Source organism: Bufo bufo, chromosome 1 (assembly GCF_905171765.1).
Source record: "Bufo bufo chromosome 1, aBufBuf1.1, whole genome shotgun sequence".
Lineage (NCBI taxonomy): Eukaryota > Metazoa > Chordata > Amphibia > Anura > Bufonidae > Bufo > Bufo bufo.
Window position 1 is genome coordinate 605701305 of NC_053389.1, and position 24065 is coordinate 605725369.

Sequence of the window (24065 nt, forward strand, 5' to 3'; positions counted from 1 at the left end):
ACCATAATTCTGGGTCCACATCCGTTTCGTGATTTTACACTGGAATCAGCATCATTCATATCTGATGGTGTACTACCCTTTAACATGTCTTACTCATACTGCATGAATTATAGACAGTATAGGTACATAAAACATACATGAAAAGTACATTAAAACACAAAGCTTTATAATGTATGCACATTTTCTTTTTCCCACTGGTTATAAATTGATTCGGTGATATGAGCTTTTGAAGCATCACAGAGAAGCTCTGGAGTAGGCATGAGAAAATTCATTCTAATGAATCTGTTCTTTTCATCAGCAAAAGTTCTTCACCTGTGAGGGGCTGCCTCTTGATTCACAGGCCCGGACATCTCACCTGGCCCTGACAATCTTGTGCCTGCGCCACAGACTCTGCTTCCACTTCTGAAGCAATGACTGTTCAGCTACAAGTGTAGCTAGCATGCATAGACACTGCTCCAGTAGAGGAAGAAGAATCTCTGTGCTTGTGTTGCTACTCGGAGTAGTGGTATAGGTGGGGGATCATCAGGACAAGGTAAAAATGTTCGGCCCTGTCAATCAAGAGGCGGATGGGTCCTTTACTCACCTGCAGGAACAGCACCTTACAGATGAACTTTTTCTGATCTGAAGAATCAACTCACTAGAATCGATCCACTCATCCTTACCCTGGAGGATAGGAAATACAGTATGTGATCAATTAACACTAGGTATGAGCAGGAAATGTTCTGAAAACTTGCCCAGGTTTGTAACTGAGAGGGAAATTCCTGGCTCCATGTTAGGCTATATATTTCTAAAATAATATCTGTCCACCAATTTTAAAAAAAATGGACAAAAAGTGGACATCTGGATCATGTCCGATAAAGACAGCCTAGAGCGTAAAGTTATAGGGCGTGGCCAGATCTTCACACGGTAGGTTAATCCAATGCAACCCAAAACAATAGAAGTGTCCAACACGTGTTACACATGTATGTACCCCTACCTGGGGAGTAGATCAGTAGTCATAGGCATCAATATGATTTGAGAACATACACTCTCTCCAAGAGAAATTGATACAACAACATTAGTTTATCAGAAAAAAGAATGAAGTGAAGTGTTGCCCATAACATTCAACAACTAGAAGTAAAATCACAGCTGTGATGGGATTGGTTTCCCCAGTTTATATTTTGCATTGGTTTTATAATTAAGCCTCCTGCAGAGTCTTTATGATTCTTATATTTTCTCCTACATTGTTTCCCCATTACACATTGCAATGTTTTAGGATCTTAAAAATGAACATGATTTGCACTTGCCTGATTGAGCCACACATTAGTTGTCATGATTTGCTCTCTTTCATTCTAGGACAAAAGGGACAAATCGATGATTAAGAAAATGCCATGTTGATGTCATTGTCAGCATTCACAGAATGTCTTAGCTTGTATTTGAAACGGTTATAGTTTCATAATGATATTTTTTTATCTGTTCAGAGTACCCCAAACAGTGCATATTTTGTCCCATATACCTGTTTTACGCGTCAGCTTTTTACTTCCCCCTTTTTCTGCATCTAAACCAGAGAACCTCTTACATCAGAAACCCAATACATAACTTGGTTTTTTCAGTGTAACTTTATTCCCAAAAAATCCATTGCTGGCAATCTATAAATTTGATAATACATTTTACAACATTTTGAGACATTTGCTAAGGTATATACAGTAATGAGTTGAATCTAATGTAAAGCCCACTTTCTAACAGCTGGGTATAACCAAAAAAAATTCTAAAGCAAGATATGTCTTTTACACTTGTTATAAGGAAGCAAATATTTACCAGGCAGTGACCTCAATATTGATGAGCTTTACTGTAACACAATAGTATATTGTCTGAGTCAGAACAGAGCTTGTCGTTAAATTCAATAAAGACATAATGCATATGAAATCTAATTGACCTTGTAATTTCATTTCAAAGTAACTTACTGTTTTATAACAGCATGGTTTTTTAAAGCTCCCCAGAAAAATACACTACATTACTTCAATTATACTTTTTTATACAGTCACTTGGGAAATTGGGCAGATAACAGTGTCTCAGATTACCTAATAATGAGGAAGGCTTGTAATGGAGTTGCACTGTTAGCAAATCAAAACATATTGCTAGCAGACATCCTGGTAACCTAGGGGAACATTTGCCGCAAGGTGCATTTTGGTGTACCTTCATACTTCACTAATATATTTTTTTCTAGTAGCACTTTCCTGGCCTTTGATATGTATTGTAAATACATGCCATAAGATCTGACATCAAATTATGTGTCAACATACATTCAACATTTTGGGGGACATGTCCTTCAGGGCTTTTGTTTATGTGACACGTGGAGACTCTAGGATCATGCTGCACATTGTCACCAAAAAGATACTTATCAGTAAGAATGAAACAAGCATGGACATCTGGATAGCAAAGAACACAACACAGAACATGACAGCAAACAGATGCAATCTCTTACAGAGAGGAACATGTACTGGAGGCTAACATAATCAAGGATGCTCAGAATCAGATTATACCCTGACGAGATCACATTAATTTAGTCATACAACATACAATACATAAAGGGCATTAGTGTTAGAAATCCCTTCTATTATTTTTCTCATTTATTTTCTTCTTATCTGTCTCATTATCCTAGACTAGACCAAGAATATTGATTTATATTGAAAGTCAAAAAGCAAGAAGCAAGAGGTAAAGCTAGTTACTTGGTATTTCTATGCCATACACACATATATATATATATATACACTCACCTAAAGAATTATTAGGAACACCATACTAATACGGTGTTGGACCCCCTTTTGCCTTCAGAACTGCCTTAATTCTACGTGGCATTGATTCAACAAGGTGCTGATAGCATTCTTTAGAAATGTTGGCCCATATTGATAGGATAGCATCTTACAGTTGATGGAGATTTGAGGGATGCACATCCAGCGCACGAAGCTCCCGTTCCACCACATCCCAAAGATGCTCTATTGGGTTGAGATCTGGTGACTGTGGGGGCCATTTTAGTACAGTGAACTCATTGTCATGTTCAAGAAACCAATTTGACATGATTCGAGCTTTGTGACATGGTGCATTATCCTGCTGGAAGTAGCCATCAGAGGATGGATACATGTTCTCATTCTGTTTACGCCAAATTCAGACTCTACCATTTGAATGTCTCAACAGAAATCGAGACTCATCAGACCAGGCAACATTTTTCCAGTCTTCAGCAGTCCAATTTTGGTGAGCTCGTGCAAATTGTAGCCTCTTTTTCCTATTTGTAGTGGAGATGAGTGGTACCCGGTGGGGTCTTCTGCTGTTGTAGCCCATCCGCCTCAAGGTTGTGCGTGTTGTGGCTTCACAAATGCTTTGCTGCATACCTCGGTTGTAACGAGTGGTTATTTCAGTCAACGTTGCTCTTCTATCAGCTTGAATCAGTCGGCCCATTCTCCTCTGACCTCTAGCATCCACAAGGCATTTTTGCCCACAGGACTGCCGCATGCTGGATGTTTTTCCCTTTTCACACCATTCTTTGTAAACCCTATAAATGGTTGTGCTTGAAAATCCCAGTAACTGAGCAGATTGTGAAATACTCAGAGCGGCCCGTCTGGCACCAACAACCATGCCACGCTCAAAATTGCTTAAATCACCTTTCTTTCCCATTCTGACATTCAGTTTGGAGTTCAGGAGATTGTCTTGACCAGGACCACACCCCTAAATGCATTGAAGCAACTGCCATGTGATTGGTTGACTAGATAATTGCATTCATGAGAAATAGAACAGGTGTTCCTAATAATTCTTTAGGTGAGTGTATATATAGTGTGGTTTCGCTCTGGTAGATAGGGTAAGCAGGCGCAGTACAGAGGCAAAATACAAGTTCTTAACTCAAAATGTCAGTGTTTATTCACACTTGAGGCAATTGCACAAAACAGCACGTAACTTTGCAGTCTTGGTGTTAATTCACACACAATGGAAAGTTCATATAACACAAGTCACCTTGCTGGCAGTTCTGCCCCCAGTAGTCCACAGCAGGCTTTAGGGGGCCTGTTTCCCCAGCATGTGGCTCTCAGACCTCCAGCATGGCACAAAGCCTCAGAACCCAAAAACAGAGACATCTCTGCTGAGCCCAGCTGCCTATTGAAGGACAGCCAGGTGCTGCCAAAACCCGGACCGGCACTTAAACTCTGGTCAAGTATTTGACCTCACCTGGCTGGAAACCAGCCCAGCCGCACATGCTGGGAGCAAAATACCTGTCTAGCCAGACACAACCCCTCACTGTGTCACATACCCCCCCCCCCTCCTTTGTTCAACCCAGAGAGGGTGGACACATGCCAGACAATACACCCGGGACAGGGCATCTGCGTTTCCCTTCAACCGGCCTTCTCTGTGTTCTACCGAGAACTTAAAGTTCTGCAGAGACAAAAACAATCTGGTGACCTGGGCATTCCTGTCTTTGGCCTCATCCACTTGAGAGGGGAGTGGTTGGTCACCAGGTGGAACTTTCTCCCCAACAAATAGTAGCGGATAGACTCAAGTGCCCACTTGATAGCCAGGCACTCTCTCTCCACTATACTGTATCTGGTTTCGGCTGGGGTGAGATTGCAGCTTAGGAAGACAACGGGATACTCCTCCCCGTTGACTCCCTGAGACAGTACAGCACCGAGGCCTACTTGTACCACAAACTCCCTCTTGAAGTCAGGCGTCACCAAAACCGGTGACCCACACAGGGCCAACTTCAAAGCGGCAAAAGCCTCTTCCGCCCCGATCATCCCAGCGAACCATAACTGATTTTCATCCCTTCAAGAGCCCTGTCAAGGGCGTGGCTAGAGTAGCAAAGTGGGGAACAAACCTCATGTTATAGCCCACCATTCCCAGGAATTACTTTATTTGTCTAGTGGCGACAGGTCGGGGCCAATTCCGTATCGCCTCTATTTTGTTCACTTGGGGTTTGATGACTCCGTGCCCAACGACATACCCCAGGTACTTAGTCTCTTCTAACCCTATCGCACATTTTTTTGGGTTAGCGGTTAGGGCAGCTTTCTGAAGGGAGTCCACTACAGCCTGCACTTTGGGTAGGTGACTTTCCCAGTCTGCACTGTATATGACAATATCATCCAGGTAAGCCAAAGTGTACCGACGATGTGGACGAAGCACAATGTCCATTAGTCGCTGAAAAGTGGCAGGGGCGCCATGCAGACCAAAGGGTAAGACCTTATATTGATACAGCCCCTCAGGCGTGATGAAGACAGTTTTCTCTTTGGCAGCCTCCGTTAAGGGCACCTGCCAGTACCCGTTCGTGAAGTCCAAAACATAAAAATACTGGGCTTGTCCTAACCTCTCGATGAGCTCATCCACCGGGGGCATGGGATACGCATCGAATTTGGAAACCTCGTTAAGTTTTCGAAAGTCGCTACAAAACCGCAACGTCCCGTCCGGCTTGGGTATCAATACTATAGGACTGGCCCACTCACTTTTTGACTCCTCAATGACGTCTAGCTGCAACATTAGCTGCACCTCCTCAGATATGGTTTGTCGTCGAGCCTCGGGTACCCAGTATGGTTTTAAATCGGACTTTTGCCTGAGGCTCAGCGACAATGTCATGCTGGATTATGGAAGTGTGTCCAGGGAGGTCCGAGAACACATCCGTGTTCAGACTAATGAACTGCCTGGCCTCCTGAGTCTGTTTAGAGGAGAGGCTGTCAGCATTTTTTACTGTGGCAGCTGCCTCTCTTGCATCAGACAGAGGGGCCAGTACCTCTTCTCCTAGAAAACCCAGCCGCAGGCTGTCTTCTGTACAGGTTTCCCTATCTTTCCACGGTTTGAGTAAATTCACATGGTAAACCTACTCCGGCTTTCGCCGCCCTGGCTGGTGTACCTTGTAGTTTACATCTCCAATTTTCTCGAGTACCTCGTAGGGCCCCTGCCACCTAGCCAGGAACTTACTGTCCACGGTCGGCACCAGAACCAAAACCCGATCACCCGGGTTAAAGATCCGGACCCGAGCCTGTCGATTATAGACCCGACTCTGGGCTTGCTGAGCTGCCTCCATATGCTCCCTAATAAGAGGAAACACTGTCTCTATCCGATCTTGCATCTGGGTAACGTACTCAATAACACTTTTATGTGGAGTGGGTTGTTGTTCCCACGCCTCTTTGGCCACGTCCACGAGACCGTACCATATAGCAGTTCGAAGAGTGAGAATCCAGTAGACGCACTGCGAACATAAGATAAGGCAGAAGGAGGTCCCAGTCCTTCCCATCTTTAGACACTACCTTTTTCAACATATTTTTTAATGTTTGGTTACACCGTTCTACCAGACCGTCCGTTTGTGGATGGTAAACGGACGTCCGTAGTTCTTTTATGTGCAGCAACTTACAGAGTTCCCTCATCACCTTGGACATAAAAGGGGTCCCTTGGTCGGTCAGAACCTCTTTAGGTAGTCCCACTCGGGAAAACATCTCCATTAACTCCTTAGCTATGAGTTTGGCCGAGGTATGTCGCAGTGGCACTGCCTCCGGGTGCCGAGTGGCATAGTCTAGAATGACTAAGATGTGTTGATGCCCTCTGGCAGACTTCGGTACTGGGCCTATGAGGTCCATAGCTATTCGGTCAAACTGTACTTCGATAATCGGGAGAGGTACTAGGGGACTACGGAAATGTGGCTGGGGGCTAGTTATCTGGCAGGTCGGGCAAGACTTACAACATTTTTACACTTCTTTGAATATGCTGGGCCAGTAAAACCGCTGTAGAATACGATCCTGAGTTCTCTGCAGCCCCAGGCGACCCCCGAGAACCTGTTGGTGGGCTAGATCTAACACAAGCTTGCGATAAGGCTTGGGGACCACCAACTGTTCGATAGCCGCCCCCCCCCCCCCCGTAGTTGTTTTACCCGATACAACATATCCTGATGAACCACAAAACGACGAAACACTGACTCTGCCCCAGGTTGTTGTGGTTCACCAACTACTATTAACACATTTTCCCAGGCGCGGGATAAGGTTGGGTCCCGACGTTGGGCTGTACCAAAACTATCCCCGGAGACATTGAGGTCTGCCAAGTCAGGACCCGGCGGCAAGTCATCCACGTCTCCCACCATCACACTTAACGGGGTTGTCTCCCCCCTTCCACCGAAGTGGCGGTCACCCCTACCGCTGGCCCTTCGGTCTCAGGTTCCCAGGGTTCTGGTTTCCCCCCTGAGCCGGGCCACTCTGCTAGGGTTATCCCTGTCTCATGGGTATCAGTCACTCTCGAAACCCGGCCACAGTGCCGGGAAGCCCGGGAATTTTCTCCCTATTATAAGTTCATAGTGTAGATTGGTTGCAACAGCCACCTCGTGGGTCCACCTGCCAGAAACCGTGGACAGAGGGACACCATAGCAGTAGGGTAGTCTTTTAAGTCCCCATGTATACACATGACTCCGAACTTACGGCCGGTGGGGAAGCCCTTACCAGGGTCAACAGACTCCCCGAGTCCAACAGAGCCTCCGCTGGAGTATCTCTCACCTCCACCTGGCACAGGTGGTTCAGAGACTCCGGAGCACCCACTGCACACAGTTTCCTGTGATTGACGAAAGCCAAAGTTCGGTGTCCATGGGTTCCCCCTGATGTGGACAGTCAGCTCGAACATGGCCAGGCTCCCGACACCGCCAGCAGATTATTGGAGCGGGGTCCACAGGGGTTACATCCCGGGCGGGTTTGGTGGGCACCATTTGCCGGGTCCGGGGTGGAGAATTACGGGATTTGACTGCCCCCCCCCCCCTTGCAAGTTCCGGGTAGCCTCATAGCGCTCCACCAGGTCGACCATCTCCAGCGCATTACCTGGAGAGACCTGGCCAATCCATTGCTGGAGAGGGGGTGGCAGAGCCCTCCAGAACCTGTCTGCTAACAACCGGTCCAGCATAGCAGTGGGGCTCAGCACGTCAGGTTGTAGCCACTTTTGCAACAGGTTGAGCAGGTTATAATACTGGGGTCTCACTGGCTCAGCCGGGTTGAACCCCCCACTGATGCACCCGCTGGGCCCGGACCAGCACATTCACCCCCAGTCTTGCCAAAATCTCACCCTTTACCTTTGGGTAGTCGGCCGCTTGATCGTCCGGCAAGTCAAAATACACCCGCTGTGACTATGATGTCAAAAAAGTAGCGACGACCTCAGCCCACTGATGTTGGGGCAGCTTTTACCTGATGGCCACTTTCTCATACATTGCCAGGTAGGTCTCGACGTCATCTGCAGGGGTCATTTTAGGGATCGCTGCACGGACTGTTTTCAGGCATCGTGGACGCTTGGGGTTGCTCCTGCTGTCTGCAAAGCCATCACGTGTTGTAGCAGCAACTGGTTGGTCTCTTGCTGCTGCTTATTAGCCTCGAGTTGCTGCAGGTTGGTCTCTCGCTGCTGCAGATTAGCCTCCATGAAGGCCTTCACAACAGCCTCCATTTTGTCACGTGACACAGGTTTGAATCTAGCCGGTTTGATAAATGACATACAACCATGTGCAAACCAAAAAAAATTTTGGTGTTCACGCCAGCCTCACTGCGCTTGCCTGCTCCAAGCCACCAATTGTAGGGATTTGCTGTACAGAGGCAAGAACACCGTAGTAAAGCAAAAAGATCAGTGTTTATTCACACCAAAGGAAAAAAGTAACACAAATACTTTGCAGAGTCCTGGTGTTAATTCACACTGCACAAAGTCCACAGAACAAAGAGGTTACCTGGCAGGCTGATTTGTCCACGGCAGTCCACAGCCATCCACAGCAGGCTTTAGGGTGCCTGATTCCCAGCAGTGTCACTCCAGCACGGTACCAAATGTTTAGGTCCCAAAACAAAGCCTGACCGAGCTCCACTGTCAGATGGAGGATACTTTCCACACTCAGCTGAGCTGTTGGCTGGGTTTTTAAAGGCCTAACTGGAAATGGCCTAAATATTCTTTTTTTCATTGTTTTATTTACATTATGGATCCATCTCTATGTCAATCTTCACCCACTGTTTTTTCATATACTGAAGCTGACAAAGACAGGATTATTGAGACCTGCAAAGGTGATGTTTATTTTCTCTCTGTCCCCTCACTTTTGGATATAAAAAAGAGGTACGAAAGTGATGCAAAGAAGTGTATGACTTTAGAACTATATTCTACGACTCTGGTGGAATTTGTAAAAACTAATCGCATACCTAGGGGAATGCGTACTCAACCAAAATCGTCTATGTACTCACATGATCCAGAGTTCCGTTTAAAATATGAACAGATTTCAAATAAATATTCACGTGATTTGATGCTTTTAAACATTGAACTACTAAGTCGAATAAATAGGAAGGTGAGGAACCACTTAAAGCAACATTATCCACCCATGACTATGAGGACTATAATAAAAAGCTTCAACCTTATTTGGACAAATAAAAAAAGAGATTTAAGAAACTAAAAGAGGAAAGTGGCAACGTGATGCAATGGATTATACCACGGGACATGTCTACAATTGGACTGATGGTAACCGGGTTAACCAGAATCAAGGCCAAAGAAAAACTAAAAAGATAGAGGAAACAACCTCGAGTGAATCTACAGTATTTTTAGTAACTTCACCCAGTGCAAGAAAAAAGCAACAAGAAGGGGCGGCCGCAACAGGAACCGATACCGTAAAAACCAGAAGCTGACCTCACAGACTGTGGTAAATATCTCCTCTCATATTTTATCACCTATACAGTTACAGGTATTGGAGAAGGGTCTGAGTTTTTGCCCATCTAGCCCGATTAACTGGTTCCAGCTAGAAGCAGATTTGTTATACTTTTTCAGATTGTTAAAATTTAAAATTTATTTTCAGGGTACTCATAATATTGCTATTACGTCTGAACATGAATTGTGTTTGTCAGATTGGGGGTTACAATTGAAAAGGGATTTTACTCCACAAATACCCTCCAATGCTTTTGATTTATTTTCTGAAGCTGTATTGAGAGACATACAGGAATTGAAACAGTTGGGTCAATGTGACAGTATTTGACATCCAAATAAGACGATTCAAGAATTACACAAGCTAGTCCATGACCACTCCCTCACCTACTGGAAGTGGTTAATCGATTGAACACTTTGGTTAAGTGTAATTCCGCTGGCACTCCTTCTGTCTATATGCTTGCTAGGTGTGCTGCCTGGACTTTTATTTATATATATATACACTGCTCAGAAAAATAAAGGGAACACTTAAACAAAACAATGTAACTCCAAGTCAATCACACTTCTGTGAAATCAAACTGTCCACTTAGGAAGCAACACTGAGTGACAATCAATTTCACATGCTGTTGTGCAAATGGAATAGACAACAGGTGGAAATTATAGGCAATTAGCAAGACACCCCCAATAAAGGAGTGGTTCTGCAGGTGGTGACCACAGACCACTTCTCAGTTGCTATGCTTCCTGGCTGATGTTTTGGTCACTTTTGAATGCTGGCGGTGCTTTCACTCTAGTGGTAGCATGAGACGGAGTCTACAACCCACACAAGTGGCTCAGGTAGTGCAGCTTATCCAGGATGGCACATCAATGAGAGCTGTGGCAAGAAGGTTTGCTGTGTCTGTCAGCGTAGTGTCCTGAGCATGGAGGTGCTACCAGGAGACAGGCCAGTACATCAGGAGACGTGGAGGAGGCCGTAGGAGGGCAACAACCCAGCAGCAGGACTGCTACCTCCGCCTTTGTGCAAGGAGGAACAGGAGGAGCACTGCCAGAGCCCTGCAAAATGACCTCCAGCAGGCCACAAATGTGCATGTGTCTGCTCAAACGGTCAGAAACAGACTCCATGAGGGTGATATGAGGGCCCAACATCCACATGTGGGGGTTGTGCTTACAGCCCAACACCGTGCAGGACGTTTGGCATTTGCCAGAGAACACCAAGATTGGCAAATTCGCCACTGGCGCCCTGTGCTCTTCACAGATGAAAGCAGGTTCTCACTGAGCACATGTGACAGACGTGACAGAGTCTGGAGACGCCGTGGAGAATGTTCTGCTGCCTGCAACCGGTTTGGCATTGGGTCAGTAATGGTGTGGGGTGGCATTTCTTTGGAGGGCCGCACAGCCCTCCATGTGCTCGCCAGAGGTAGCCTGACTGCCATTAGGTACTGAGATGAGATCCTCAGACCCCTTGAGAGACCATATGCTGGTGCGGTTGGCCCTGGGTTCCTCCTAATGCAAGACAATGCTAGACCTCATGTGGCTGGAGTGTGTCAGCAGTTCCTGCAAGACGAAGGCATTGATGCTATGGACTGGCCCGCCCGTTCCCCAGACCTGAATCCAATTGAGCACATCTGGGACATCATGTCTCGTTCTATCCACCAACGTCACATTGCACCACAGACTGTCCAGGAGTTGGCAGATGCTTTAGTCCATGTCTGGGAGGAGATCCCTCAGGAGACCGTCAGCCCCCTCATCAGGAGCATGCACAGGCATTGTAGGGAGGTCATACAGGCACGTGGAGGCCACACACACTACTGAGCCTCATTTTGACTTGTTTTAAGGACATTACATCAAAGTTGGATCAGCCTGTAGTGTGTTTTTCCACTTTAATTTTGAGTGTGACTCCAAATCCAGACCTCCATGGGTTGAAAAATTTGATTTCCATTTTTTTATTTTTGTGTGATTTTGTTGTCAGCACATTCAACTATGTAAAGAACAAAGTATTTCAGAAGAATATTTAATTAATTCAGATCTAGGATGTGTTATTTTTGTGTTCCCTTTATTTTTTTGAGCAGTGTATATATAATGTATTTATATATATGTGTGTGTGTGTGTGTGTGTGTGTGTGTGTGTATGGTGTATGTGTATTTGAAATTAATTAATTAATTCAATTAAGTCAATTCCACGCTTGCTATACATCTAAGAGGGGGTTACACATACATAATATAAAAACACAAGTACAATAGGCATGAACTTATTAACAGACCGGTACATATCTATATATATATATATATATATATTGTAGGGATTTCCCAAATGGTAACCTTCAGATAAATACACAGTAGCCTTTTAGTGGGGGAAATCAAAGTAAGAAATGTATTTTATTGTTGGCACACCACAATTCAACAGGCGGTAGTGATCAGCTTACTTCAGCCGACACTTAAAGAGGACCTTTCATTACGATAAAAAAAACTCTCAGGCTATGAGCTGAGCGCTGCGATTGGCCAGCGTAAAAGCCTGGGAGAAGGAGAGGCCCAGGAGAACAAGAGAAGGCTCCTCCCAGTTGACCCGAAAATCTGAAGATACCTGAGCCTATACCAGGAGAACGGAGCGGCACCCAGGGATAATAGTAAGTGCAGGGAGATCCCTGGGCGCCACTCTCCATGTCAGCATACTTAGTTTAGATTTTTTATTGTAATGAAAGGTCCTCTTTAAAGAAAAACAATTCAGTCTTGAATCTGAACAATCACATAGGAAGGTTTAGGGCACAGTACCGTACTCCCCACAGAGTGGATAGGGACCTTGCTTTGTCCTTTGTCTCTCGGCAGAGACCCTCCGGTTTTCACTCGGCTCCAAAAACACACAGCTACACAGAGCTCCACCATCAGCCAGGTAATCACACCCCTGATCCTGCTGGCTGACTTTTTGTAAGCCCGTATAAAACCCGGCCTGGACCATGGGGAACAGCCACCCACCCTGCACTTTGGCTGCTCCCAGTTAAAGCCGGCCCGGATTAGCTTTTCACAGCTATGCTAACTATCAAAGTGTCCATAAGCAACTGCTGCGGACATATGCACCTACTGGCTCCTACTTCACCGAGGCCAGGAACCTCGGTGACACATATCTTCCATCTATGATGGTTCCTTGTGCCTTTCTACAATATATATACATATATATCTGAAACATAACTGCATGCTGAGTTGCGCACCCAGCGAAACGCTCGTTCGTGCCTACACCTAAATGATGGTTTCTGGGCAGCAGATTGTGCAGTCTAAACAGTAGTCTACTGCCCAAAAACAATGCAGCTGTATGAGGAAGAGCAATCGCATTAGTCATCCCTCGTGCTCATACTGTAGCGCTTCACCTCCACTGAGCGAGGAGCCGACTGGCGGGAAGGAGTACTTCCTTCCTGGCAATCTGCTGCTCCTTGGCAGGTGTAAATGCACCTCTAATGTGTGTATGTGATTGAGATAAGGAGATAAGATTTTGAACCCTACTGTGAACTGGGACTGATATAAATGACGGTATTCCTTGTACAGTGCTGTGGGAAATGTTGGCATCATAAAAGCAACAGGAAATAAAAAATAAGGGCAAAATGTATTTGTAATGTATTCGTAGACATGTAGAAAACACCTCTTACCACACTGATGAGTTGAGCCAAAGACAACTGGAGTTGAATGGAGACCCGCTGTGTATTATTATAAGCTGGACGGATGAGTTTATTATATCTATCTTTCCTTAAAAGGGTGTTCATTAATCTCTCTTCTGAATCCGCTGCTTTGCTATCTAGATAATGGAACAACATAACACAGATATAGTATCAGCAAATAATTTACATAATAGAAAATAACATTTCCATAGGTATTCTATAACGTGTGTTGTTAAGACAATCCTTATATTTCAAATACTTTTTAATTTAGCATTTTTATAATGCATGCAATATACGAGATAAGCATATACAAGACCTATTGGGTATATTTGTTCATTTTAACATTGACAAGATACATAATAAATTTTTATACACCAGCGAAGTTGCAAGAAAAAGTAGGAATTACTTGTCACGGACATTCCCGCGACAGGTGGCAGAAGATTAGGGAGACTGGCAACATGTGGTTTGATCTGACATGTTTTCTTTTTGGATCAAATGATGTCCGTGTTGTTTCTGGCGCTTGCCACACCTTCTTTCCCCAGGTGTGGCTATTAGGGTCATTTAACCTTCTCTATTTATAGTTGCTTCTCCCACAATGCTGTGCAGTTTATAGCTACTGTTTGGACCTTTGGATAGATTGTGGTTGGATCTCGGCTGAGTTCCTAGTGCTTCCATTGCTCCTTTGAAGTTAAGTCTTTCCTTTGCCTTTTGTATTTTGTTTGGGTTCTGTGTGTTGCATTCCCCTATTGTTTGTATTAGGCCTGAAGGAGACTCCTGTTCGTCCTTCCTTTTGGAGGAACAGGTAGTCTCGTCCCTGCCATTAGTACCAGGGTCCTATAGGGCTTGATAGGACTCTAGGTATTCCTGTGTATGAACACACCTACCTTTGGGGTCTGTTCATACTGGTAGTCAGTCAGGATTTTGGTTAGGGTTTTCACTAGGAGGTGTCCATTTTCCTTCCCTAGTTCTCAGGCCTGATTCCCTGTTTCCCCCTTTCCTCCTATGCTCTGTGTGGTGTTTCCCTCCCACACCGAAGCGTGAAATTACCTGAATTTCTGCATGTTACTAATAATGTGCTCTCTATAATTGTGACTATGGTGTAATCGGCTCACATTTTCTCACAGTAATCAATGTAAAAATTTAGGTAATTCCAGTGGGCTGACCTGTTTTTTCTTGCTTCTGTTAGTGTAGCAATATTTTCACTAGAATACAAAAATTTAAGGTAAGATTTTATAAGTGAAGGCACTATACCGTTCTACTATATTTTATAAAAATCCCATCCCTGAGTGCTGGATGCTCTTTCTTTACATATCATTGCATACATAAGATGCTTTAGGAACATGATACCTTTATTTAACTCTATGAATTCATCATAAAGCAATTCGTATAGGCACTCACATGTAAACACAAAGGGGTTATTTTATTAAGACCAGCGTTTTAGTCATCGGTCTTAATAATCCCGTGCGCTGGTGGTCGATCCACCAAAGTTATGAAGAGGCGCGGGTCTGTACATAACGTTTCTGATCAAAACCTACGCCAGCTTCCTTACTGGCTTAAAATTAGACTGTTTTCTATGCCTAAAACAGGCATAGAAAAAGAAAATGAGACGGGCCTACTGGCCCGTCCCCTTCCCTGCCTAAGTCCTGCACCCCTTTTTAGACCTGGCGTGAGCGAGGAAAACTTGCATATTGTGGCGCAAATAACCTTTGTGTCGCAATCTGCACCAGAAATACGCCAAATATAGGTGAATTTCTGTTAGTAAATGACACTCAAACTGTATATAAGATTTACTTGAAACATTAAACTGGCATAGACTAAACTAACAGTATGATGGAGTCCCTTGACATAGCATGTTACTCATGGAAAGGACAAGGTGGGTTGAATCCTGACACTATTATCTTAGTAACATTTGCAACCCCTCCCCAATTTCCTTTATGCTTTAAGCCCTAGATAGCCCCTGTTCAGCCTAACCCTTGAATGTTGATGAATATTTTACAAAAGTGTGTAAATCTACAAAGGTCTGCCTGTCTTTAAATCAATGAGTCAGAGGCCTGTGAAGAACTCGGTAACCTTTGCACCTCACATATTATACAAAGTTCAATAAAAAAAACACTTCAAAAGATTTATATGTTCATACATTCAGTTTATCCAAGTAAAATAATTTACCCAGTATATAATATATTTTGCAATTTATTTTGTACATAGAGTTCTTCATTTGATTTTATAGCTCTGAGATAATCATCTTTTAGAGCTTATATATTTTACATTTATCTTTTATTTATTGCTTTTGCATGTTCTGGTGCTGTACTACTTGTAACATATTCATATAGAGCGGTTATACGTGTGAAATTCAGCACACGTGACATTAGCTGCAGTACATAATGCTGTTTTAATAATGGGAACATCAATGTGTAGTTTTTAGCTTGTGAACCAACAGGCAGTTGCAGCTAGCAATGCTGCATCCATATTACATGGCACTCGTCTATCCAGTATGTTGCATTGTGTGTTCAGTGCATCCTGCTATGTAGCACAAGTCGCCTCTAGTCCTAATAGTAAAAAGGAAAACTACATTGATGGAGCACTATGACACACAACCCTTGCTTCTCTTAAAGGGTTCTCCGGTGGACTTTGGGAAGAACATGAGGGATCCAGTCAATTGCTACATAAGAGCATTATATATGTATGCTGCAACAGACACTGTAACTAATGTAAATGTGTAAGTAGCCCATTTAGGGGGCACCTAGCAAGGCACTGTTTATAATGAATTCTGGCAGATACTATTTAAGGGGGCCCATTAAAGTCCTTTTTTTCTGGAATCAGCATGGCTATCACAGTTATGAGGAGAGTGTGTCTGTCATAGAGCACTGCACTTGCTATTTTAATAGACCACTGTGAATACCTGTTAGCAGACAGTGGGGCATGAGTGTAAACAGGGCCAGCCAGGGGCGTAGTTATAGGGGGTGCAGAGGTAGCAGTCGCTACCGGGCCCAGGAGCCTGAGGAGGCCCAAAGACCCTTGTGCTGCATAAGAAGACACACAAAGCACTGAGGGAAGGGGGGCCCAAGCCTAACTCTTGCACCAGGGCCCATGAGCCTTCAGCTACGCCCCTGGGGCCAGCGTTAGGGGGGGCGGCGAACTGAGCAATTGCCCAGGGCCCCCATCATCTAAGGGGGCCCCTGCTTCAGTGCTGCTGTTCAGCTGAACGTCCGTGGAAGCTAGCAGGCGGACAGCTGAAAAGCCCCACTTTAAACTGCAGCGTCACAGCCAACTGATTAAACATGAGGAAACCAGGACTCAGGCAGTGTTCCTTCTAAGCTGCGCAGGTTAGAGGGCCTGTCTGGTATTGTGCTGAGATGGCAGGTACCTGTAATTTTTTTTCTATGGAAATTATTATTGCTGGTATTTCATCAGCTTCAATTGAGGAGGTGGAAGGAACAGAGGGCAGCTGGTGCTGGCATCCCAGCTGCTTATGAGTCTGTGCTCTGACTCCATATACGGCTTTGGAGTCCCTGCTTTATGTCCATATATGGAGTTAGTGCTTCTGGGAGTCCCTGCTCTAGTATCATATATGGCTGTGTCCATATATGGAGTCAGGGCTATAACATGAAGGTGTATCCTAAAGCATTGTCAGTCAAGAGCCTTAACCACAGAGCTATAGAGCTCAATGTCAAACTGCTGCAGATATTTTGTGGCTAAAATCCTTAGTAGTAGTTTCCCATGTATTATGCATTCATATATAGCAGAAGTATCATGTTATTTTTTTTAGTAATTGCAACAACAAAAAATATGGCACAAAATAAATTTGGAATTACTAAAAAAATATGCAACTAAAAGTACAAAATTATAGTTCTGATATATATATATATATATATATATATATATATATATAAATACATAACACATGGGAAACTACTACTGAGTTTTTTTTAGCCATAATATATCTGTAGCATTTTAACATTGAGCTCTATAGCTCTTCACTTCAATAACAGAGGCTAAAAAATTGTTAAATACACAGGGTGAAAAGATTTTTTGTGGGGAAAAAGAGCAAAACGTAAAATATGATCAAATAACACCCGCGTTAAGCCATGCCCCAAACAACGGCAACCTTTTTATTCTGTGTAAACCTGGCCATTATTTTTGGTTGGGAAAGGTGGCAACCCTAACAGCACCCCCGCTCAGGACCTTATAGGCCTGCTCACTGCAGCAAGCCCAGCCTCAGTCAGTGCTCAAATCATCAAGACGCTGGAGTCAAGGCGTTCTGTGAGGAAAGCAAACCTGGTGCCATCTCCTCCTTCTTCTTACCACACTGCTGCGCTAGGGTAAAAGCTAGAATGGATTTGGAAGAAGGAGGGTTGTGACATCAGTGGTCACATGCTCCTTAATGGTCACATGACCAAATGTGTATAGGACAGTTTTCTTTCGGCACGAACTGCTGGAGCTTGTGAAGGAACTTTGGGAGAGAGGGATTGTGTATGCCTGCAAACGGCCATGGGACGGAAGGTCTACTGGTGTGCAGAGCAGTCCTGGGGTACGTGCTGTATAACAACCCGCTCTATTGCTGTAGCTTTTTGTGAGGGAGGGAAACTCATTCTTGTGAAGGGAGGGGGCATGTGGCATAATCTGGGGGCCATGAGGGTGCAGATCTGTGTGTGGGGGTTTTTATGGGTTGTAAATTTGTGGGGGGGGGGACATTTGGTGTATTCTAGGGGCCATGAGAGTGCAGATCTGTGTGTGGTTCTTTATAGGATGTAAATCTGTGGGGGAGGGCCAGAATCTGAGAATGTGACCGTATTGTTGGTAGATTATTACAAGAATTGGGGCCCCACTTTTGATTTTGCACAGGGCCACATTTTGTCTAAAACACAGGGTGTAACTACCAGGATAGCAGGCACAGCAGCTGTTGTGGGTTTAGCAACTAATGGGACCCATCTCTACCGAAGTAAGGGGCATTTAGGCTATGTTCACATCTGCGTCCAAGGCTCCATTCAGGGTCTCTGTCACAGAGGTCATTAAAAATAGTGAAGAGAAAAGTCCTGTACATTATCCCTGTACTGTGACATCACCATGTTAAAGGGGTTGTCTCACTTCAGCAAGTGGAATTTATCATGTAGAGAAAGTTAATACAAGGCACTTACTAATGTATTTCTATTATCGATATTGCTTCTTTTGCTGGCTTGATTCATTTTTCATCACATTACACACTTCTCATTTCCATGCTTATGACCACCCTGCATTCCAGCAGCGGTGGTCGTGCTTGCACACTATAGGAAAAAGCACTAGCCTATGTGCATTTCTACGGTCCCGGCCACCAGAGTTGCTGGAGCTTTTTCCTATAGTGTGACACGGCCACCGCTGATGGAATGCTGGGTGGTCGTGACCATGGAAATGAGAAGTGCATAATGTGGTGGAAAAATGAATCCAGCCAGCCAAAGGAAGCAATATGGATAACAGCAATACATTAGTAAGTGGCTTATATTAACTTTCTCTACATGATAAATGCCACTTGCTGAAGTGAGTCAACCTCTTTAATTATCCCTGTGCTATGACATCTCTGTATTTTTCTTTGTACTGTGAAGTCACTGTGTTTATTAGACCTGTACTGTGACATCACTTTGTGCATTATTCATGTGCTCTGAAATCACTGTCCCTGTACTGTGACACCACTGTGTTATTATCCCTGTACTGTGACATCACTGTGTTTTATATCTTTGCACTGTGAAGTCACTGTGTACATTATCCCTGTACTGTGACATCACTGTGTACATTATCCATGTACTGTGACATCACTGTGTACATTATCCCTGTACTGTGACACCACTGTGTTATTATCCCTGTACTGTGACATCACTGTGTTTTATATCTTTGCACTGTGAAGTCACTGTGTACATTATCCCTGTACTGTGACATCACTGTGTACATTATCCATGTACTGTGACATCACTGTGTACATTATCCCTGTACTGTTACATCACTGTGTACATTATCCCTGTACTGTGACATCACTGTGTACATTATCCCTGTACTGTGACATCACTGTGTACATTATCCCCTGTACTGTGACATCACTGTATACATTATCCCTGTACTGTGACATCACTGTGTACATTATCCCTGTACTGTGACATCACTGTGTACATTATCCCTGTACTGTGACATCACTGTGTACATTATCCCTGTACTGTGACATCACTGTGTACATTATCCCTGTACTGTGACATCACTGTGTACATTATCCCTGTACTGTGACATCACTGTGTACATTATCCCTTTACTGTGACATCACTGTGTACATTATCCCTTTACTGTGACATCAGTGTGTTTAATATCCCTGTACTGTGACATCACTGTGTTTATTATCCCTTTACTGTGACATCACTGTGTTATGACACCACTGTGTGCAGTATCTCTGTGCTGTGACACAGTGGTGTCTATCTGAGACTATCTTTGTACTTGTCATATCAGTGACTCATAGCTACCTATGTACGTACAAGGGCTGTTTCACCTTCAAACTGCTGATTGACAGGGGGTTCCAAAAACTGGACCACCACTGACCTGATATTGATAGCCAATCTTAAGGATACAGCACCACACATCCGCCATATGTTGTAGATGAATCACTTCATTCACTTTGATGGAGCTGAGTTGCAATTCACGACTCAGCGTCTTTTCTAATCAATATGCTGTGTTATTGGTATGGAAATCTCATGTAGATGCTGCAACTAGGATAGTAAAGTCTGTGTGCCCAGTTACAGGAAGTAACCGAATGTAAACTTGCCTAATGTAACATCCTTGAATTTGATAGAATATGTGTATATGATTTCTTTTATCATTAGCCTCACAAAATGTGATTGCAGTGAGGGACAAAGACTTTTCATTATAGCTAAAATGCATGGCACATACAATAATAAACTATTTATAGAAAACGTATTGTATAACTTGTATGCATGTTATTAGCCACTAGATGTCAGCATTGTCTAAATCTGATCAATCCTGATCATTTCAGCATCATAATAATGAGTCTATTATGGCTATATAGTTAGGGCTGTATTACATTAAAGATCAGGCAGATGATTGTTGGGAGGGAAGCGTTCCTTCCCGGTAATCGCCTGCTTGTCAGTGGAAGAGAGCGCTGCTATTACATGCAGTGATCTCCTCCAGAGTATGGGGAGGAACGATCGTTATGCCATTGCTCGTCACCATACAGACTCGTTGTCTGCCGGCAGCAGATCGTGATTAGACAGCATGATCTGCTGCCGGCAAACTACGATTTTTACGTATGCTTACAAATCTGGATTGACCGATGACGATTGGAGAATTGGCGGCAGTATTGCACTGCCAGATCATCGCTAAGGAGCATTCCTATGAATGCTCATTAGCGGTGATGTGGCAGAATCTGGCAGTGTAATACAGGCTTACTCACAGACAAGTGTATTCTGCCACACTGACTTTTTCTGTGACATAATAATAGACATTCTAATGCATATGTTAATTCATAATGTTCTGGGGATATTAAAACTGGCTTTAAATATTCTTTATGGTAAAACTTATGAATCAATTAATCAATTAATAATTCTTACTTCATAAGTGGGCTTTCCATTTAAAAGACATTGAAAATACATTGGAGCCATTGACAGTTTTTTATGCCAAGCTTTTAACTTTGATGTTGCTGAAGACTTGAGCATGAAAAACAAACGGATCCTTGACCAAATCAAGCAAAATCCTCCGCATGAAGCTCAAATGAAAACGCTGGAGCTGTCTTATTTATGGTCATATTATATTAAGACTCAGCTCACTGGAAAAGATAATTATGCTCGAAAGAGCTGAAGGGGAAAGAGGACTAAAGGAACCAAGATGAAAAAGCATTGAGAAGCTTGAAGACCCAAAGAGAAGACAGGACATGATGGAGATTTTGACACTTCATATATAGAAACCACTTATGATGATAAATGTTTACCAAGAACCCGTTATGAATAGCAGCTCACTTCATGTCCACTTAGATGTGTGAAGAATGACAAGGTAATCGGTTGTCTTTTCTAATACTTCTAGTATCTGTGGAATAGGTTTCATCCAACTAATGTCGATTAAATGTCTATATAAGTAATGAGATATACTTGAAAACTGAGGCATGATAACTGTGTACATCATTATTTCAATTTTTTAGTTTTTCTAGTCTTCCAGAAGCTATTATTCTGCCAAGAAACAAAGTGTCATCATCAGTATACCTGACACAAACATAGGAATGATGATATTCCAAGGTAGGAAATGATACTATATCCACTAGATCACATAGACTATATGTGTCCCACAGTATTTTGTGCTTTGGCATGTGCCATACCTTGTATTGTGGCATTCTGGATAGGACTGATTGCTTTGTTTTATTCTCCTAAGAATGTCAGATGCTGACACCTTGCACATTTTTCTAACAATAAAAATGAATGAAGTCTGCAATACTCACAGTCGACCAGGAGGAGAGCGGTCACAAAAAGCAGGGCGGTCAGATCCTCCATGGTACATCAGATGTGTCCTATAGTCTGGATGGACTCTGCGGGCTCACGATGGGGCAGGCTCCAGGACAAAGGAATCTGCAAGGTGGATGATCTGATTGTGGGATCACATAGACAACAGCAGCTAAAGTTTGCCAGCAGCAGGGAGGGGAGGCACAGAGGAGGTTGGTAGATCCAGCAGCAGGTAAGTGCCTCCAGGATGGCAGCGCAGCAGATGTATGGGAGAAGCTCTCTCTGGATGGTTATTGTCTCCAGCTGCTGTGAGATCTGAGGTGTGCACCGTGTAACCACACTCACTGGAGCACATATGTAACTATTCATTCCTTTACATCCTTAGCGGTAGCACACAAAGAGGTTAATCCTTCTCGTAGAACAAATTTCGGATTAAGTGGTTTGCTCTTTTACAACCTCTGTAAACGCAGCCTCCTGCCCTCTTCCACTTTAGCTATTTCCTGTCTTCTCCAGAATAAAGGGTATAAGCTGTTCAGGGCTGTTTCTCTTCAGTTACTCTGTAATAATTTTTTTCTCCTACAGATATTGAAGATATTGGCGGTGTACATAGAAGACACATTGTTCTGGATCCTCCCTTCCTTCTAAAGTTGTGTGAAGCCAGCACTATGCATGATTTTTGCGCATGCAAAGTAGTAAGTTCACACCACCAAGCGTCATGTACTGTCCCTGATTTTCCCACATTCCTTACTATAAAGGAGACATAGGTAAGAGTCCCTCTCTCTTTCTGTCAAGCAACGAATTGCTTGCTGAGGAGCAGCATGCATCCTGATTCCTGACCTTTCTGCCCAGTGTTCATCTCCCACAGTAGGTTGTCCTGGAAGGCCCTCTGCTGGTGAATTGGTGAATTAATAGCTTGGTATCCACATTACTGTATGCATGAGGCTTTGACTCTGGAGCTGCAAGAAGAATAGTTCTAGATGCAAGAGTGCACATAAACGCAATTTGCAGGCACTGTCATATCCCCATGAAACCAGACAGAACAGGAACAATCTGATTGTGGTATCAACCCTGGATCCCTGTCTGCAGAAGTGATGTCCTGGGTAAACTATTTTCTGAAAGCATCTATTTTGGATATAAGGAATCCAATTAATTACCCGGTGGCATGTATACACCTTGGATTTCCACTTCCAATGGACTCGTTAGGCTACTTTCACACTTGCGGTGGTAGCCTTTTCCGGCAGGCTGTGCCGGCGGGGAAACAGCCTGCTGGATCCGTGCTACCGCAAGTCCACCGGAGGTCCGGCCGCAGCACAGCAAACGTGCAGCCAACAAAAAATGCAGCGTGCTGTAGTTTTATTCCGGCCACCTCTCACCAGTGTGAAAGTAGCAAAGTCACACTGAGGATAGGTCATCAATATCAGAATCTCAGAAAGTATACTTAAGTATACTTTATGAGCAGCTCCATTTTACTTTGTGTACAGGTAGTCATTATAGCCACAACTTGTTGACTGTAACAGATACGAAGAAGATCGTCGGTTACTGGCAGAGCCTACAACCATTTCCTGTTAGGTAACTATTTTTTGTTGCATTTTTGCAGATAGCTTGGTGCCCCCCCCCCCCCCTACCCTTTTAGCTATCTGCCCTCTGATGAACCACTGACATTGGGGAAACGCATTTGGACGTAACAACCAACATCCACCTGTGCATTGATGTATTGCTGTCACGGACGTACCGAGTCATATGACGTCCCCGCGACAGTGAGGGGCAGGTGATCTTTGAGACTGGCAACACGTGGTTTGATTTGACATGTTTACCTTGTGGATCAATAGGCGTCTGTGTTGTTTCTGGTACTGGCCACGCCCTTAACTTTCAGGTGTTACTATTGTGGTCATTTAACATTCCCTGTTTATAGTTGTTTCTCCCACAATGCTGTGTGGTTTATAGCTCCAGTTGGACCTGTGGATAGCTGGTGTTTGGATCTCGGCTGAGTTTCTGGTGCTGCCATAGCTTCTTGGAAGTTAAGTGTTACCTTTCCCTTTTGTATTTTATTTTGACCTTTCTGTTAGTTGCATTTCCTTGTTGTCTTGTAATAGGCCTCATGGAGTCTCCCATTCATCCCTCCTTTTGGAAGAACAGGTAGTCTCATTCCTGTCATTAGTACCAGGGTCCTTTAGGGTTTGATAGAACCTTAGGTATTCCTGTGTATGAACTCACCTACCTTTTGGGGTCTGTTCATACTGATAGTCAGGGCCTTGGTTAGGGTTTTCACTAGGAGGTGTCCATCTTCCTTCCCTAGTTTTCAGGCCTTATTTCCTTTCCCCTTTCCCTCC

At 43.9% G+C, this 24065-nt stretch overlaps 1 protein-coding gene across 1 annotated transcript in view; it reads right to left on the reverse strand.

Moving 5' to 3' along the window:
• The window catches only part of CHRNB4 (cholinergic receptor nicotinic beta 4 subunit), a 34804-nt gene extending 13018 nt beyond the window's left edge, over window positions 1-21786 (reverse strand). Inside the window, exons 1-3 of the mRNA XM_040413598.1 lie at window positions 21731-21786; window positions 13271-13412; window positions 1287-1331 (exon numbers count right to left, since the gene is read on the reverse strand). Coding sequence (XP_040269532.1) covers window positions 1287-1331; window positions 13271-13412; window positions 21731-21786 — 243 coding nt within the window. The remainder of the gene's footprint in view (window positions 1-1286; window positions 1332-13270; window positions 13413-21730) is intronic.
• Between the last annotated feature and the right edge of the window lie 2279 nt (window positions 21787-24065).